The 18,152-nt window shown below is 40.4% G+C and overlaps 2 protein-coding genes across 3 annotated transcripts in view; both read right to left on the bottom strand.

The window, feature by feature from the left end:
* The window catches only part of LOC119013307 (TANK-binding kinase 1-binding protein 1-like), a 22,077-nt gene extending 20,684 nt beyond the window's left edge, over positions 1-1,393 (bottom strand). The window contains exon 1 of one of the 2 annotated variants that reach the window (XM_037087708.1): positions 1,162-1,393. The gene's annotated coding sequence lies outside the window, so the exon portion shown is untranslated. The remainder of the gene's footprint in view (positions 1-1,161) is intronic. The other variant, XM_037087707.1, reaches the window with a different exon arrangement.
* A 5,820-nt stretch (positions 1,394-7,213) lies between these two features.
* On the bottom strand, positions 7,214-12,357 carry LOC119014346. The gene is made up of 5 exons (XM_037089420.1): positions 12,226-12,357; positions 10,396-10,497; positions 10,044-10,220; positions 8,827-8,952; positions 7,214-7,907 (listed from the first exon to the last, which is right to left on the bottom strand). Exons 1-5 carry the CDS (start codon positions 12,272-12,274, stop codon positions 7,723-7,725), a joined length of 639 nt encoding a protein of 212 aa, XP_036945315.1. The 5' UTR covers positions 12,275-12,357; the 3' UTR covers positions 7,214-7,722.
* Positions 12,358-18,152: the final 5,795 nt, after the last annotated feature.

Raw genomic sequence — 18,152 nt, 5'->3', positions numbered from 1 at the left:
CTTAAGTTATGTCTGCGAGACATATGTGTGCTATTGGGGGAGAAGTCATCCACCATGTGAAGGGGTCATTTTAACCCCGACCACAGTTTTGTTAAACCTAACCCTGTATTTATTAGCTCCAAACACAAGTGTTTCTGATTCTGCTCATAAGCAGCAACAGAGAACTCCATGTTAATGGACCAACAATACAAACAGTAACACCTCAGCACAGAAAAAGTGTGAAAAATCTCAACAAGTCTGGCCATATTAACAGCTACAGCTATGTGGTAGTATTGTTTTAGTAGTGTCAGTTATGTGTGCTAGCCAGAGTATAGGACCAGCTCTGAAAGGTGTCAGTGAGAGTTAACAAAATGACGTCAGTTGTGTGTAATCTTTCTAATCAGGCTGTATAGTTTCGGACTTATACTTCAGTTTTATGACAAACAGACTTTCTTGAGTTGAAAAATGATCTTTCAGGCTGACGGGCATCACCAGACAGGATCAGAGCTTTTGTACAAATGAGCTCCAACCGGGCCGTATCAGATGCATGCACATCTTTCACCCCACAGAAAGATTGTGCGTGAAATGGAAGTTACAATTCTGTGGCGTCTCCTCTCATCCCGAGTAACATGACGCAAAACCCCATCACAGATTCCCGATAAACCGACGACACCTGAACGCGACATGGAAATCCGCTCTCCCAGCCTGCTTCGATGAAACCTCGTTACTCAAATGTTCCCTGTCGGTTCGGTATAGTAAAGAATAGATCCTGAGAGAGAAAAAACACTGAAGCTGCGGCACCAAGTGCACCTAATCATCTTCCAGTAGCCCATCTCCCCACAGCGCCGCATAGCGCATCAGCGGGACTGAAGAGTTTCCACCAACCTATTGAGCCTGGATATTTTTCTCTGTAATGAAATAACATAGGCGATCGCCTGTTTGTCTGATATCCCTCCTAGTGTTCATCACAGCTCCACTGCTGAGCCTCTCCCCCGACACAATCCACCGCTGCGCAACCCACAACATCCCAGGCTGACCCGCTTGGAAATACTGAAACCTCGTTACCGCCGGTGATCGCGGCTCCTCGAAGAGATCCCCGCAGATATACGCACATTGCAGCGACAGACGTTAGGAAAGAAGTTAGGAAAGAGACCGACAGGACGGTGGAGCCGGGATACTTACATCTCTGTGGAAAAGCCATGAAGATGGTGGTGCTGATGGTGCTGAGGAGGGTCGACATGACTGGAGTCTGACATCAGCAGTGGATGCCGAGTGAGTGTGTGTGTGTGTGTGTGTGTGTGTGTGTGTGTGCGTGCGTGCGTGCGCCTCCCCCCCTCCCATCTTTGACCATACAACGAGACACACTGACAGAGGAAACAAGCACTGTAGATATCTGTTTCAAACTCTGTTGGTTTAGTTATTTCTTTTCAGTAGGCTACATATAAATTCAAAGAAGAAATGTATTTATATACAGAGTCGAAAACGTTTATTTTTGTAGACAGTCTATCCAATTAAGATATAAACCAAAGAATTTATCTATATCGTTTCCTGCAATAATGAAATGATTCCGTCTGAGTATGGAAGCACATAGTGGGCTTTATCAAAAATGAGTATGTAAACTTAAAAATGAAAATGTAATTCCACATTAGCACCTAATCCAAAGTGGACAGTATTCATTTTCTTCATTTAAGTCACAATTAAAATCAAAATGCAATTGTACAACAAACTGAAAACAGAAATGAAAGCAGCGCTTGACGTTTTTTCGCAAAATGATAATAGGATAATTGTGTTTTCACTATGGAAAATCGAATGGCAATAGTGAAATTACATTTTAATTTCCAAGATGAATTATTATTTTACTAATGTCCCATATAGGCTTCCATGCGATCCTTCTCTGATAACAAAGTCTGCTGTCCAAATTCAGATGTTTTGCATCTTAGCTAGTCTGAGAGATATAACTGCAGTTTGAAATGCTCAGTTCCGTTCTTTTCCCTGTCAGTTCTCGATAATAACTTTTATAAACTGGTAGGCAAGACACATATGAACTTTGATTGCTTTTCCATTGAGCAATAATCATACATTTTCATCCCTGAGCTCTACTGCGCTCGGTAATCGACTCGTCAGGTCTTCCCCACAACGACCAAGCTGCTGCAGGAGAGTGGTGAGTTGTGTTCTCATTTCGGCAGAAATGAAACGGCAAAGCTAGGAGATGTTTGAAGCCTTAAACTATGTGCCGGGAGCCTATTTGTACTGTTGCTGAAGTTTGGTGCTGTTCTGAGCATTATTTGTGGCTAAGTGTGGCTTTTTGATGGTGGTTTCTTGGTGGAGACAAAGACTGCAGTGTATTGTTATCATGCTATCATTTCTGAGGTTGTTAAAACTACATAAGCTAGCGGTCGGAAAACTTGATCTCTCTAGCGGGGTCTTACTCAGTGTCACAGTGTGTTAGACCATGGATTAAACTTACAACAGTAAATTTAGAGTATTTCCCCTTTTCTGCTCTGCTACAGTTTGGAGACAAATATTGTACTTCACTACATTTATATCATTAGGGCCAAAGTAACACATTTGAATTAACTTATTTTATCATCTAAATCCTACTGATTCTGATATCCCAGAATATCCCTTTAATGGCCAAAGTAATATTATCATTACTTTACTATTCATCATCCATGTCACCTCTAAAAGATTTGAACAGGTTAGTAACCTACTGAAAGATTTCTATTTTCTATCTATCTATCTATCTATCTATCTATCTATCTATCTATCTATCTATCTATCTATCTTGAAAGAGAGAGCAAAATGGTAGATATATGTATGTAAATATATATATATATATACATATACCTGTATATATATATATTTATATAAATAGATAGATAGATAGATAGATAGATAGATAGATAGATAGATAGATAGATAGATAGATAGATAGATAGATAGATAGATAGATAATAACTGTAACTGTAAATAACTGTAAAATTGTAGATGAAAAAAATTCCTCCCCATAATTGTGCGGGGGCATTACTGAATGTCCCTTGCGGAGGATCAGTAGTGGTACATTTTGTCTTATCTTGCTCCACCACGCACAGTGTATTCAAACTATGTCATCAGTCTCCACATCTCCCACTGTTTCAGCTGAATGAGTAGAAAAGCCTTCACAGCGGAATGACGCACCCGTGTCCTGAGCTATAGTTGTGTGGATGTATGAACAGCACAATGTCACATCTGCCTCATCACTGAGACGCACTTGCACATAGGCACACTCAAACATGCTGACACGTCATGACGTCAATGCTTTAAATAGGTTAATGGTGAATGTGGAGAAGCACTTGACTTGGAGATGGAGCTTAACGCACATACAGTACACCTGCAGCGCGGAATATTCTGACAGACCCTGTGTCCGAAGCACATATGCAGAGAGTTGACAAAGGGAAGAATGTTTCGTTTGATTTCAACCACTGAAGTCACTGTTCCTCCATATCAATGCCATCTTACTGCATATATACAACCATACTCCACTACAGTGACAGTTGAAATTGTTGCATAACACTGTCCTTGCTAGAAGACTGGCTACAGGTGGCTTTTCCCTCTGGGCCTGCTGCTGGTCTCTCCTGTTTTGTTGTGCTCCCTCCCCTTCTTCCACCCTGGAGGATGGAAGAGCTGGTCAGATAAGCATCACCTGACAGCCTATCTGCAAAGACGCTCACAGTTTTCAGTTTCCTCAATGACTGTTTTAAAGGGCAGCTCTTCCAATTTTCCACATCAAAGTGAATCTTCAGGTGTTGGGGAGTGTTACAGTGTATGGGAAAAAGAAGTATTAAATCTTTTGTGGCTCCAGAGGAAGCAACATGTAATCTGATAAGTATCCTCAAGTGATATCACTCAGTGGCTAAGTTGCATTGTGGGTAATATAGACTCCTGGTTTTGAAAAGCAGTCCACTGGTCTATCATTGCACTCCTATAACATCATTGGACTCCTTCACTATTTTTATTTCACACATTCTTCTTCCTATTTATGACTTTTTTTTTTTTTTTACTAGTCCTGTAACATTATTTCCATCGCTCACAGTCACCATCTGTCTCAGCTCAGGTGCCCCTTCCATCAGAAGAGACTGACCTCTGGTGGTGCATGCTGTGCAGTACATCACCTCACTGCAGCTGTATCAGTTTAATTGAAAGAGCAGTGTCTGTATTTTTACCATTATTGAAAATCAAAACTTCATTATTTCTAAATATTATGAGACACAGAAATACCTTGTTACTGCTACAAGATGGTTTGAACCCACTGCTGTGTCCCTCCCTGCTTCAGCTGAATCAGGATGCTGTTTGGTTTTCCACCAGAGGACCCCCAGGGCTGCGTGCTCAGACCCCTTCTGTTCACACTGTACACCTAGAACTGCACTTCCAGACATCAAGAGAACTTTATTGTGAAGTACAGGCAGGACAGAGCTTCAATCCCCAGGCTGTAAGACTCTTCAATTCATCATCAACACTCACACACTGTTAAAAACAGGTGTAGCAGGCCATGAGTCTAAGGGTCCTAACACTGGGCAATGGAAAACTGTCAGCTTGGTGTGTCAATTGAGCGTGCGGGATCGGCAGTGTAGCCCATTTGTGAAAGAAATCCCTCTGATTGGCCGTTCAAGGATGCAAATCAGTGCACAAGAAGAAAAAGTGAGAAAGAAAGGGAAAGTCCTTTGAGCCTGTTGCTGTTGCATCCATGATTCCACCCATTTAGTGCAGTTTATGATATTTTTTCTTCACCAGTGCCGTTCGCAACTGGAGCTGAAAGCAGTCCGTCCCTTTCCAAAGGTTTGGCCTAGAAAGGACACTGAATGAATTCCAATTCAGATTTGTAATCACAGAGTACACCAAAACACACAAAAGCACAGAAAACAGTCGAGAAGATAACAAGCAAGCTACTAACCTAACCTTATGTGACAAAGAAATCTGAATTAGCAATATTTAGCTCAGGAAAACCTCTTGATTGCCAGCTGTAGTGTAGATCCATGAATAACAGAATGACAGGTCTTCAGCAAGTGCTGGTTATTATGAGGCCAACAGAGCAGCATAATATGAATTTGAGGAGCAACATAGTATTGCACAGTCAGTAGTTCTATCTTTCTACAGCGTCTCAAGTAGTGTCTGCCTCATAACAGTGCCGCCTAGTGGTATACAGAAGCAGAAATGGTGGAACACAACACAGGTGTTGTTAATTTCTCTAAAATTTTAAATCAGATTCCTACTGACACGTGTGGAGGTGAGGTTTTTGTTTCAGAATTGGTTATTGTGTAGAAATTCACGGTAGAAAAATGCAGCCAAACTCTGTATGATCACAGCAGTTAAGCCACTGAATGTCCTCCTATAGCACCCTTACCAGATGATCTAACCTGTTAGTGAACGCCCCCAATTTTAAGGTTCTTTTTCCAAAACGACACACCGAAATTAAAAGCATGACAGCTCCCACATAGTTTGAGACTCAGGGATGTGCTTGATATCATTGGAAAGGTAACACCCTTTTAGAAGTGTAAGTGTGATTCTATGACATACTGACAGAGAGTTACAGAGGTTGGAACAAAGGTTTTGGTTTCTGTCCAATTCAAATGTCAATAAACTGACTAAGATATAAGGGTTCAGGTATGTCTATGGACACAACAGACACAAAATTGATTTTTCACACATTTTTTTCTAAAGGCATGTCTGTGTGTTTTGCTTTGGACTTTTGGTTTCCCAAAGGGCCAATTGAGATTCAAAGGCTTATAACTTGAGAACCCCTTTACCTAGAAACATAATCTTGGTCTCAAATGAAAGCTAAGACCTTGGGGTTTCTTGCTTGTTTCATGATTTGATGCTGCTCATTCTGGCATAGAATGACAGAGGCATAACCATTGAAAACAACATTTTTACCATTCCACCTACAGGATTTTGATAAGAAAAAGCCAAAGTGAACTTGAAAAATGTTTTATATAAATATTATAAAAGTAGAAAAACTTAGAGAAACGGTAGAGGGCTCTTTCTAATATTGTGTGTCAATGTGTGTCATGTTGTGTCATGAGTTAAGAAGGCTATTACATGGTCTGAAAATAACTTTTTTTCCTTTCTTTTGGGTTTAAAACAATCACAACAGTCTCAGCTTTCCAACAGTGTGTGGCATAAAGTACATACTGTTAAGATCTGATGCGTAGTAAAGTTTTTGAGCGCCCCCTCTTAGTGAGGGGTATTCCTATGTCACGTCATTGTCCGTAACCGCTTATCCCTTTCCATGGAGTCGTGGGATGTTGATGCTGGAGCCAATCCCAGCCCTGTCGCAGGGCGAGTCACCAGCTCATCGCAGGGCCCTTACTGATGAGCAATGTGGGGTTCAATATCTCGCTCAAGGACACTTTAACATGCTCAGCTCCTGCCCAGAGCCAGGATTTGATTTGAACCAGTGACCTTCTGATCACTAGTCGACCTGCTCTACCTGCTGAGCTACAGCCGCCTTGGTGTTCCTATCTTAGAGTGGTAATCTGTAACAGGCTAAAACGTAAAGCAAATGCATCCGCAATGAAGTAGGGATCATTTCATAGGTTGACACGTCACCTGGCATTCTATTGGCTGGAGAGGTCTGACAGGATTATTCCACAAAATGTCTGAGAGCGGAGCAATTCTAAGCACAAGCAGGGGATATCTGAGTGCAAGTGTGGGTTCTGAAGGAAAACATTATGACAGAAACCTTAAATCACACTGTCAAACTGAAAGAGTGTACTCTTGAATAAGAATGAATTTGAAAGTGGTCTAGACCTGTTCATGAAGTGTCCAGAATCAACTTTTGTTGTAAATTGGTGTTATACAAATAAATATTGATTGAAATCCCAGGTGTGTAACAGTTTGTCAGACGTAATGTAGGTGCCAACTACAAACAAAACTTGTGACATCATAACAGTGGGATGTGTTGAAAATGTGATGCTGTAACACCTCTCGCTGAGGTTACATTACTATATCACTGTAGAAACGGGACAGAGACACCTGTTCATCCTGTTACAAGAGACTGTGCCATCAAAATGGTTTTGAAGCTGTTATTTCAAGATTAAAAACAATATACATTATTGTGCGTTAATACGGGTACATTGAAGCTGTGTTGCTGAAAAAATGAAGAATATGAATTGCACCAAAAATGAGGCCTGAGACTTTTTGACAGAAGCAAAGAGAAGAAGCTAAAGAGTTAACTGATTATCATGAGGTAAAAGCTTAGAAGTCATTTAATTATAGAAATAACACAGCAGTAGCGATCACACATGTATGGTCTGAAACAAAATGTTAAAAGCTGTTCTGCTCAGCTGCACACTGATCTGCCATGGTGTGTCTCCCGCAGAGAAGTACGTTATGTCATAAACCAGAAGCACTCCTCAAGACTGTGCTCAGCTTTCCCAGCTGCAGGGATTTGAGTGTATTAATGTCTCTGACATGAAGAGTTGACTGACAAGTTGTCGCTCAGCGTGCGTCCTGGTATCTTCGTGCTTGGCCTGGCTTGAACAGTTTTCCCCAACTCTTTCATCAAGCATTAGTGTCTGCCTGTAAGTCTGTGACTTCTCCGTGTGATAACATCTTTCTCTGTGTATGGGTGTGCTGTTATGCATGTGCGTGATGTTATCTGTGTGCATGTGGGTGTTACTGTGGCACACAGACGACATCATCACATAACTCAATGAACCATTACAGAGATGTCTTTCTGAATGTGTGTTTGAGCATGTTTATTCTCTAAACAAGGGCTTTACATGCTGTGAGAGCAAAGGTCAGCAGGAGGCCACTGATGCTGATGGTCCATGGTGCTCCACAGGTGACCGCGGTGTTTTCACCGAGCACAGCTTCCAGGATGAGCGGGATACCACAGAGGTTACTGGATATACAGCCGAGCTCCAACATCTCTGTAGAGTTTGACATTGCTACAGAGGAATGGCATGAGAATAATACAGATTAGAAAGAAAAAAGAGAAAGCTTTCAATAAAACTGGCAATTGATGATTTTTCCTCTTTTAACCTTTTAACTTGTGATGAAAAATGACACAATCTTCATATAGAGTGGTTCTCTATGAGTTCTATTTACCCTGACAGCTAAAAACCAGCATTCTTTCCTCTAGATCAGTAAGTAACCAGACAATTTTCAGCAGTGAGGTCAGGGTTTCTTAGTAAAACTTGGATTGTTACTTTTTTAGTTTTGTTTTGGAAAGTAGTTGGATCAACTGGTTATCACAATCAGTGGGGTTTAGATGATAAAATAAAGAGAGATCAAGTTTGCGGACCGCTAGCTTATGTAGTTTTAGCAACCTCAGAAAAGACTGCACAATAGCAATACATTGCAGTATATGCCTCCAACTCTATTGCACTTGGTAATCGATTTGCAGGGCTTCCCCACAACAGGAAGCTGCAGCAGGAGAGTGGTGAGCTGTGTTCACTTTACAGTAGAAATCCGGCTAAGGTAGCGGAGGTTTGGTGCCTCGAACTATGTGCTGAAACCCTATTTGTACTGTTGCTGAAGTTTGGTGCTGTCCTGAGCACTATTTGTGGCCTTTTGATGGCAGTTTCTTGGTGGAGGTGTATACTGCAATATATTGTTATTGTGCAGACATTTCTGAGGTTGCTAAACCTACGTAAGCTAGCCATCTGCAAACTTGATCTCTCGGCACGGGGGGGGGTCTTACTCAGTGTCAAGGCGCATTAGACCACGGATTAAACTTACACCGAAATATCCCTTTAAGTAAAGTAGTTGAGTAAATGTAATTCATTCCAAATGGTTTGCTGTGTTCACGTGAGCATCAACAGCCATCAAACTAATCACAACAATCATTTTACTGTTAGAACATACTGGTGCCATTGAAGCAACGGTCCTCAACTCCTGCACAGGACAGAGTGGTGTTGCAGGTTCCTGCCATGCTGTCAGCTGAGCTTGCACATGCAACACACTGCTTCCCATTCGTTAAAAGATTGGGAACTGGAGACATGCCACAGGAGGAAACAGAGAGGGAGACAGAACCAGAAGTCTAGTGACTACATGTATACAGATTCATCTATAACGCCAGTTCTCAAACTGAACTCAATAAAATGTATTTAGTATGTAGTTACAGAGATGAGAGGAAGGATATCAATCACAGGATAAACATAAAGACTGCTAGAAAGGAAATGGCTAACAGCTAACAACCTGCCTCTGGCGTTGTTCAGACCTGAGATCTACATTTGTCCTTAATGATCCATTCACAAGCTTTAAGACATGTTGTGGACACATTTGGGATCCGACCACTCAGAACACATTCAGAGGTGGTCAGGACCACATGTGACCACATTCTTTTAGCAGTGAGTACACACACTGCCTACCCAACTGATGTCCTGCATAAAAACACAAAACAAAACAAAACAAAACAAAACAAGAAAAAGCCACAACATTCACAATGGATTAAATGCTGGTCTTATTTCCATTTTTTTGGAAAGAGGGTGCTAGTTTTTGTTTTTGTTTTTTTCTTTCACGCAAATTCAGCTGAACTTTGATCAGGCGAAGTCGCAGCCACAACCAATAGGTAGGATATGTGTGTGGTTGACCCCTCAAAAAACTAGAAAATAACAAACTGACACATTCAGCACCAGCAGGTGATTTTCCTGTATTTGTGTTTGTGTGACTATAGCCTCATACATAACATACCCACTTTGGAATTATTTTAATTTTCAAATCTCTCAAACTCTTGACAAGAAAGTGACATAAAAATGTATTTCCAAAAATACATTTCAATAAAAAATGTAATCGCTCAGCCGAGAAATAGTGAACAACGTCAGTGATAGTGAATCTTTTAATTTGAACCTTTAACTATTCACCTCTAGTGTGGAGAATAGAAGCAGGCTACATTCAGTTACTACTGGCTACAAAGTTGTTAATCTGTGTTTTTTCAGAACACAGCAAACAAGCACATTTCCCTAGTCACCAAAAACATCTAGAGAGACAAGCTAGTGCTGGTCTTGGCGAATTAAGTTTAAAAGCCTCAGTCAGGTCACGGACTGCTTTATTAACTCAATAACAGTAGACCTAGATCTTACCAGCCAGGGTCCCGAGGTTGCAGTTATCAGTTGCGCAGCATTTCTGTGTGTGGGCTTCTTTTTTAAAACCTTGGTTCACAGACCATTCAGTTTCAACGTTGTTGGGAGTGATGCAGGACAGCAGCGAGGAACAGTTTTTTCCAACTGTCACGCTAGCAATTGTATTGGTCAGCCTCACTAAAAGGAGAAAAGGAATAAATGGTAATGATGAAAAAAAAGGAATCATTCAGACCTCTTCATGTTATCCTCCCCTATATCACAACTTGATGAAACTGTCATTCTTTTTGTCTGATGTGTCATCAATGATGTAAACTCACTTGAATAGACAGTGTTATGAGTAACTGGCACCCACCTGAAGTGATAGTTCTGCATACTGTACTTGTGAGAGGACACAGCACTGAGGTTGAGTTGGAACATGATTCATTGGTGCACTGATGGCAGCGCAGTGACTCAGCTGAAAGTGAACAAATTCATGTAATGAACTGAATTAATTTCTATTGTATTTCTGACTTATACAGACCCGATCACCAGGGCAAATAAAAGACAACACCCACCCACTGCAGTCTGTTCACCCTGCTGCCATCTGCCAACAGATACAGAATACCTGATGCTGCTGATGCCAGACTTCAGTGCAGCTTCTGTCCCACAGCTGAGAGACTCCTGAACTCATCATCAACACTCCACCATAAAAAAATAGGTTTTGTTGTGTAACATTATGGGAAACAAATTGCATTTCATTGGACAACTCTATGTTATAGAACAGCGGTCCTCAATAGGTGGCCTCAGGCCGCATCCGGCCCGCCAGCCTCCTATTTGTGGCCCCCGGACTATTATTCCTTCACCATGTGTTTTGGTTGGGATGGCACGTATATACCGGGACCTGTCTCCATGCCAACGATACACAGACACCTAGGTCACTCACTCCTGCGAGCACAATTTTTAACATTCACTTTAGTTTTTGGAGCATTTCGCATGTTTACATTTTGCTGGCTGTAGGAGCAAGTTCACTGCTAAAAGAAAAGCGGACAGTGAAAATTGGCAATTCGAGGAAGAATGTACTGAAACATTTGCATTCATTCTCCCTCCAACCAGCACCCATGTGCTTAATATGCCAGGAGACTATAGCTGTGATGAAGATTTCCAATTTGAAACGACATTATGAGACGAAGCATAGTCATTTTTAAGAGATATTTCCTCAAAATTCAGAGGCAAGAACAACAAAAATAAATGCAGTGACATCATCATATCAAGCTGCAAGCAGGATTCTTGTCACATCTATAACACAACAACAAAAAGCAACAGAGTGCTCACTTAGATACTTTGTTTTATTCAACTATTTTAATTTGTCAAAATGGATATATAATACTGTAATATATATATATATATATATATATATATATATATATATATATATATATATATATATATATATATATATATTACAGTATTATTGCATGTGGCCTGACGGAACTCAACACATGGACCTTTGAATCATTGAAAAAAACCTTTGCTGCCCTCTAAGATTTGTATCAGAGTACCCCTGTTGTAGAATAACAACTAAATGACCGTTGCATAGCTAAAATACGTTTCAGATCTTATCCCATAATGCATTATAGGGAGGTCAGGACACCACAGTTGAAAATGTATTCAGTTAAAACCATATTCTTTGTCAAAAGTACTGTTGGGTGATGAGGTTGAAAAAGTCAAATGACTCTACATCAAATCAAATCAGTCTGATCAAATATAGTAATAAATATTCTATTATGTATCCTCAGTGCACATGATCATATACAACATGACTGTTGTCTAATATACTTACTCACTGTACAGCTATAAATATTTTTTTTTTCTTTGACCAAATCAAATTTAAATGATCTTTCTTCCATAGCCCATATTTGCTAAAGGTCTAGATCAACATGTCCAAGACAGGAGCTGTTAGTTATGTCAAATGTAGAGAAGCAGTGAACTTGACTTGGTACTACAGGGTGTGGATTAAACAAACAAACAAATAAACATTCAAGATAAAGAACTGCCAAGACTCCTGCTTTTGTATGAAAAATCCCTCCAAAAACCTTGAATACAGGAAATGAGTATTGGGAAAGATCAGGAAAACATTTCTGTACTGATGTAGAGGTGTGTGTGTGTGTGTGTGTGTGTGTGTGGAAGTATCAGAGTGAGTTACCTGTGTAGAGCAGAACAGAAGCCAGACAGACAGTCAGCATCAGATTCATGTTGGATATAGTTGGTAGCTGTTTGGTGTTTCAAGGCAGGAACACAACAGCTGGTATAGTGCTGTGTAGTGCTCCTTGTAGAAGAAAACAAAAAGAATACTGTTCTGCGAGGGAGTGAGAATTCTGGAGAGTCCCTGGGTGGCACCTGAACTTGGAATCTATACTCTGTAATCTATGGAACCAGTTTGACTGCTGGTTATCTGATCATTTATCTCCATTGCTTTCTTCTGTCTCAGAGTTAGCCATTCAACATGTTGTGATGAGGTAAAAGCTCCAGCAATGTGTTTGATATGAAGTTGCTGTGAAAGTCAATGGACAAGCAGGTGTTTCTGGAAAATGTATGAATTTCTTCACTTAATCTTGACTCTCAGTGTAACAACTTGTGGAACCCTTTGAGAATAAACACGTTATTTAGAGATAAACAGATAGATCTGACTGAAGTAGATAGAATCTTACCACTGCCTTTGACTTTTACCTCGTGACGCATATTCTCACAAAGTGGTTTCAGTCAGGATGACTTGCACTCTTTATCAACAACATGTTCACGCAGTGCTGGTGGTCCCCATCAGGACGGATAAACCGCTTTCATACCAAAGCATCTCATAATGTTTTCATGCTCAGCCATACACACACATGCACACACACACTTTTTTTATTCTATTCCATGCTGTCCCTTTATTGTTAATCACTCTTCAAATGGGGCCCCATATAAATAAGTCTGAAAAAAGCTGCTCTGCAATACAAGTCTGTTTGTGTGTGTGTGTGTGTGTGTGTGTGTGTGTGTGTGTGTGTGTGTGTGTGTGTGTGTGTGTGTGTGTGTGTGTGTGTGTGTGTGTGTGTGTGTACTGAGGGCCTGGCAGGTCTCTGAACTGTAATGCATTCCCCCTGTTGTCACCCTCTTAGCGAGGTTCCAGACAGTAAACAAGCTATATTAGGGGATGCAGGAACAGGGCACAGAAGATAGAAATAAATGGAAAAATAACATCTATGACAACAGCAGCAACATGTGTATCGGTCTCAGTAGGAGATGAAAAAAAAACAATGTCATTCACTGTCTATTGTTTGTTCATATATAACATTTATCACAACTTTATTGTCCAATCAGGGCAGGAAATGTTTGCTTTTGTTTTACTGGTAATAGTAATTTTCCTTTTTAATTTTAGAAAGAAAGCAGGTATGACAACTGCACTTTATTGATGTAGACTGACATTAATCATGTACTAAGGATGTTAGAGCCTCTTGGTATTGAGTATTAACATCCAACATGGTGATCAGATTGGACAGCTCTAAGTCTGTCAGTTCACACGTAGCATTAGAATGCGTCCGGAATGACTGGGTCCACTCCTTTGTACACTGCTGCACCGGTTGACATTTAGCGATGAGGGCCTGGAAATTGTTATAGTGTAATCTGTGAGCCAGTGGCAGAAACCACGTAATTGTCAGCTGACAAAAACAACAACACAAAAAAAATAAACACAAAAGTGTCAGCCTACAAGGCAAGCGGCCTACTGGCCACTCAGCCTAACAGAGGTGTACGGGGGCTTGGAAATGATGTGGACCCACCTCTTGTGAATGGATGTCACTTTCACTGCCCTGTATGCAAATAAAAAAAATACATCAAAGAGGCAATTAAAATACATGATGTCTCTTAATTTTAATCCTGATGCATGACTTACGCAGAATTAACAAGAAGGCCCAAATAATGATGAGTGTGTCTTAAATATGTTGACTTTGTAAAACACTGTCATCATTATTTGGGCCTGCTTGTTAATTCTGCATATGTTATACATGAGGATTAAAATTAGAAATCATTATGTTAAGTTATGAGAAACGTTGCTGACTTTGTGAAACACCGTCTCTCATAGCTTAGCAACTCGCAAAATTGAGCATTTTTTCTTCGAGAGTTTAAGGTGGTCAAAGAAATTGCCTGTACTTGTTACTATGTACTGTATTTGTAAAATGTTTACCACCAGGTAATGATGCCTTCGTTCATTAATGTAGTGTACTATTATTTAAATAACTTGGTTTATTGCACGAAATGCCGAATTTACAAGACAGCACTAATTACTCGATGAATTTGCTGTAAGCAACAAAGTTGTTACAGCTTCTCTTCACTCAACAGCTCTCAAATTGTGTGAGTTTTTGAGGGAGACTGGGGATACTGTGGTTACTATTTAAATGGTTAGTTGGAACAGAAACAAACATCTGCAGCTAACACCAGGTTAGGTGAGCCCAAACTCATACAGTGAACCACACAGGAGTCAGAGCAGTGGTCCTTGTGTTGCCCATGACACATTCACATACACAATGCACTTGCACATACCACAGGCAACCTCTAAACATGCTCCCAGTGGTCGTACCTGCATTGTTCTCTTGTGATCTGATCACTCAGGAATAATGTTGATCTGAACGGGCCTTATTTAACATGTTTACAGAGAGCTTCAGCTGGAATCATGCGGTGCAACAACAGGCTGACAGTCAGGTTACACTGGCAGAGTGTTTCCAGTCACACAGCGCGTTAGCGGCAGATATAGAATGTTCCTGGTGAGGAAAACACATGCCAGGAGTACACGACAGACAGCTGCCACTGTCACGCAATTGCTTGGTGACAGAGGAAAAACCCCACTGATGCCGTTTATAGTTGTTTTCAGTGTTTGATTTCAACGGTTAATGTTTTATTAATACATATTGTTTCCTGCATTTACCATGTGTGTAGCTGCACTTGCATTCAACTGAAGTTAGTCGTGAAGCGGTCATGCGTCAGCAGGGGACGATGAGTGTGTTGGTGCTAGATGTTCTGTTGATGACCTGGACTGCTTGTATGTAAATACAGTGTCTGTGTGTGTGTATGTGTGTGTGTAGGACAGAGTTATATAACTTTCAATGTTGCATGCTGGTACCCAGGGACATGTAAGGTCAATAAGAAGACATAGAATAGGACATGGGAGAAGAATCTTTGTTGTATCACATACAATAAAACAATGTACACTTTAGTGAAAGTAGGTCTCTGCAGAGACCAGGTCTTAGCCAGTGCCTTGGTCAAGGGCACTGAAGGGAGAATTAACCTATTGTTTGTGTCCAACCACAAGCTACAGTCTAAGGCCTCTGTCTGTTTGAACGTTAAGATCTTTTTATGCTTTGATAACTAGCTACTTCCAAATCAGTGATATACCAAATCTGGTCACACTGTTAAGATCTGATTTTGCATTTGTATGCAGTATTAGCACGGTGTGAGAAAATATCACTAACGTCAGACCTCTAGTTTTTACAAATACATGAAAATGCACAGTCCACTTTGACCGACAGATCAACAGAGTCAATGTAGCCAGTTATCTTATCATAGGCAACAAAGCTAGTCAGCAGCTAGCTTGAAAAAGAGAAAACTGAACCTTGGTCTTACATGTAGACTCTTCTCTGCCAAAGTATGAACACTTCTAGTCATTTTACATGGAATATTTCTGTACTTGTGATGTGCCTGTCCTGTCCTCACTTGTCTGAAGTGGGCAGGGCTCAATCACATGAGGGTGATGTCTTTTTTTAGATTTATTTCATGTAGCAATCAAGATCAATTAAGCACCATGTGAATCTGAAAAAAGTTGACGTGTTTGACATGCCAGCACTCTGTTAAATATGATCAAACCAAACCTTTAGTTAAGAAGTTAAGTTTTCTTTATAGGCTAGTCCTTGTTTGATAAAATAATGAGGTTGCTTGTCATATTTTATGGTTCACTTATTTGGTTTGCTCAATTCTTTGATACTTAGAAAACACATTCAAGACAATTGAAATACTAGTTCAAATCTGTTTGTACTTAATAGCTTAGACATACTGTTGGTGTTATGTGATGCAATGTTTTCAATAATTGCCAAGACACTTCTTGACCTCAGTGGAAAGCAGACATCGTCCTACTCTAGTGTTCTAGCATTTAAATACATGATTGCATCCCTCAAAATGTCTGTCCTCAATTTGCTGTGTATAGTCTTACAGAGGACTCAGGAAATAAGAGGTGGACCCAAATGCAGAGCAGACTCAGGAGGCAGGATAAGGGGGAAACAAAACGTGAGCTTTATTAAACAGAAGCTTAAAAAAAAAAAAAAAAAAAAACCCAAAAAACAAAAACACAGGAGCACAGAAACCAAAGTTCCAACAAAAGAAAGCAAAGCACAAATCAAACATCGGAAATCCAGACATAAAAATAATAATCTAAAAAAAACAAAAAACTGGAGACTGGAGACAGAAAGAACTCGGGAAGAACATCACACAGCAGAAGCAACGAACTGACAAAGGGCACGTGGGAAACCAAGGCTTAAATACACAGACACACTGATGAGGGAACGAGGAACTGGTGGGGAGAGAGGAGGGAGGAGTACAGGGGAGATAATGAGGGGAAGACACAGGAGAAAGCATGAAGGGAACTATACTGACAGACAGAGGGAGACAAACATGCAAGCAGGAAAAGGACGAGACAGAGGGGAGAACATAGAGGGAAAAGAACACAGGAGAACACTTAGAGACACAAAAAAGGGACAAAACATAAGACACCAGACACAACACAGAGACCCAAAATCTAAAGCCATGACACAGTGAAGATCGAATAGAAATCATCTTATTGAAATGCCTTTTCTCTTGTCTTCATTGGAATATGTTTGATGTTAAGGTAAACCTATGGAAAGATCAAGTTACATAACTTCACTGACAGAGAGCAACAGTGGCTTATTTGAGTCTGCTTCCTTTAACAAACCACGGCTTCCAGCACAACACAGAAGCTGCACAGAGCCCCATGAATATGAAAAATGAAGAACTCTGTACGATCTTATTTTCAGTCTAATAGAGTAGAATTGCTGAAAAGCTTTTTTTTTTTAATCTTTCAACTAACCTTATTCTGATGTGTTTTTAAAGGTAAGGAACATTGAGTTTTGTCTTTCATGTCTGTTGGCACTATTTTCGGATTTATGGATTGATTTGAAAAAAGGAAAAAAAAAAAAAACAGCTGCAGAAATCCTTCTCCAAAAACAAGCACTACTTTAACTATGTCAACAAATTGAGAACAAGAACAGTGAACATGGTCTTATATAATGTTTACATTTGTGTTATGGGAATGTTTGCAAATTAGTGTAAATGTAAAGCAGCATTATGTAAAAATTGGCAGTTTGCGTGATTTGTGGTGAATAGAAATTACAGTTGTGTAACACTTCATCAGATCAGTAATGTAGGTGTTGACTACAGACTGAACTCATGACATCAGAACGATGTGATGTGTTTAAAACGTGTATGTTGAAGTAAACATGAACCATCAACATGACTCTGAGGCTGATAGTTTGAGGTGAAAAAGTTACATTATGTCACGATAATTGGATAATGCTTTGTTATAGATTATTATATTCAGGATAAGATATGGCCTACTTCATTGTCCCCAGTGGAAAATTTGGACTATATAGGACTAAATATATAAAGAGGCAGCGTAGTCAACTGAACACAGGATAGTTATAGCTTCAGTGTGCAGTGTCCCTCAGAGTTGCCCCCTGATCTGATCCCAGCACAGTTAGCGCTTGTTTTTCTGCTCTCACAGTTTGTATTGATGGGAAGACAGCAGACATAGGAACAGACGCTGTTTATCATGTGGGGGAAGCGTTACCTAACCCGCTGTGACACACACACACACACACACACACAGACACACAGACACAGACACACACACACACACACACACACACACACACACACACACACACACACACACACACACACACACACACACACACACACACACTTGTTTACTATCTTCATTCAGCACAAGTAGGTGGAATTCCTAGAATCCAATTGGCTGGCTACCGCCCACCGCGCTCTCCCATTGGCTGAGGTGTGTGTTAAGTAAGAGTG

Source organism: Acanthopagrus latus, chromosome 23, assembly GCF_904848185.1.
Source record: "Acanthopagrus latus isolate v.2019 chromosome 23, fAcaLat1.1, whole genome shotgun sequence".
NCBI classification, from domain to species: Eukaryota; Metazoa; Chordata; class Actinopteri; order Spariformes; family Sparidae; genus Acanthopagrus; species Acanthopagrus latus.
Note: the sequence above shows the minus strand (reverse complement) of the source record. Positions and strands in the feature narration are given on the sequence as shown.

Excerpts from the sequence above, each read along its gene's own strand:
- LOC119014346 (XM_037089420.1), bottom strand. The coding sequence starts at position 12,274 with ATGAATCTGATGCTGACTGTCTGTCTGGCTTCTGTTCTGCTCTACACA. Across the intron at positions 8,953-10,043 it reads CAACCTCGGGACCCTGGCTG|TTCCCAATCTTTTAACGAAT; the intron begins GTAAGATCTAGG and ends GCATGTCTCCAG. Across the intron at positions 7,908-8,826 it reads CCGTTGCTTCAATGGCACCA|CAATGTCAAACTCTACAGAG; the intron begins GTATGTTCTAAC and ends ATTCCTCTGTAG.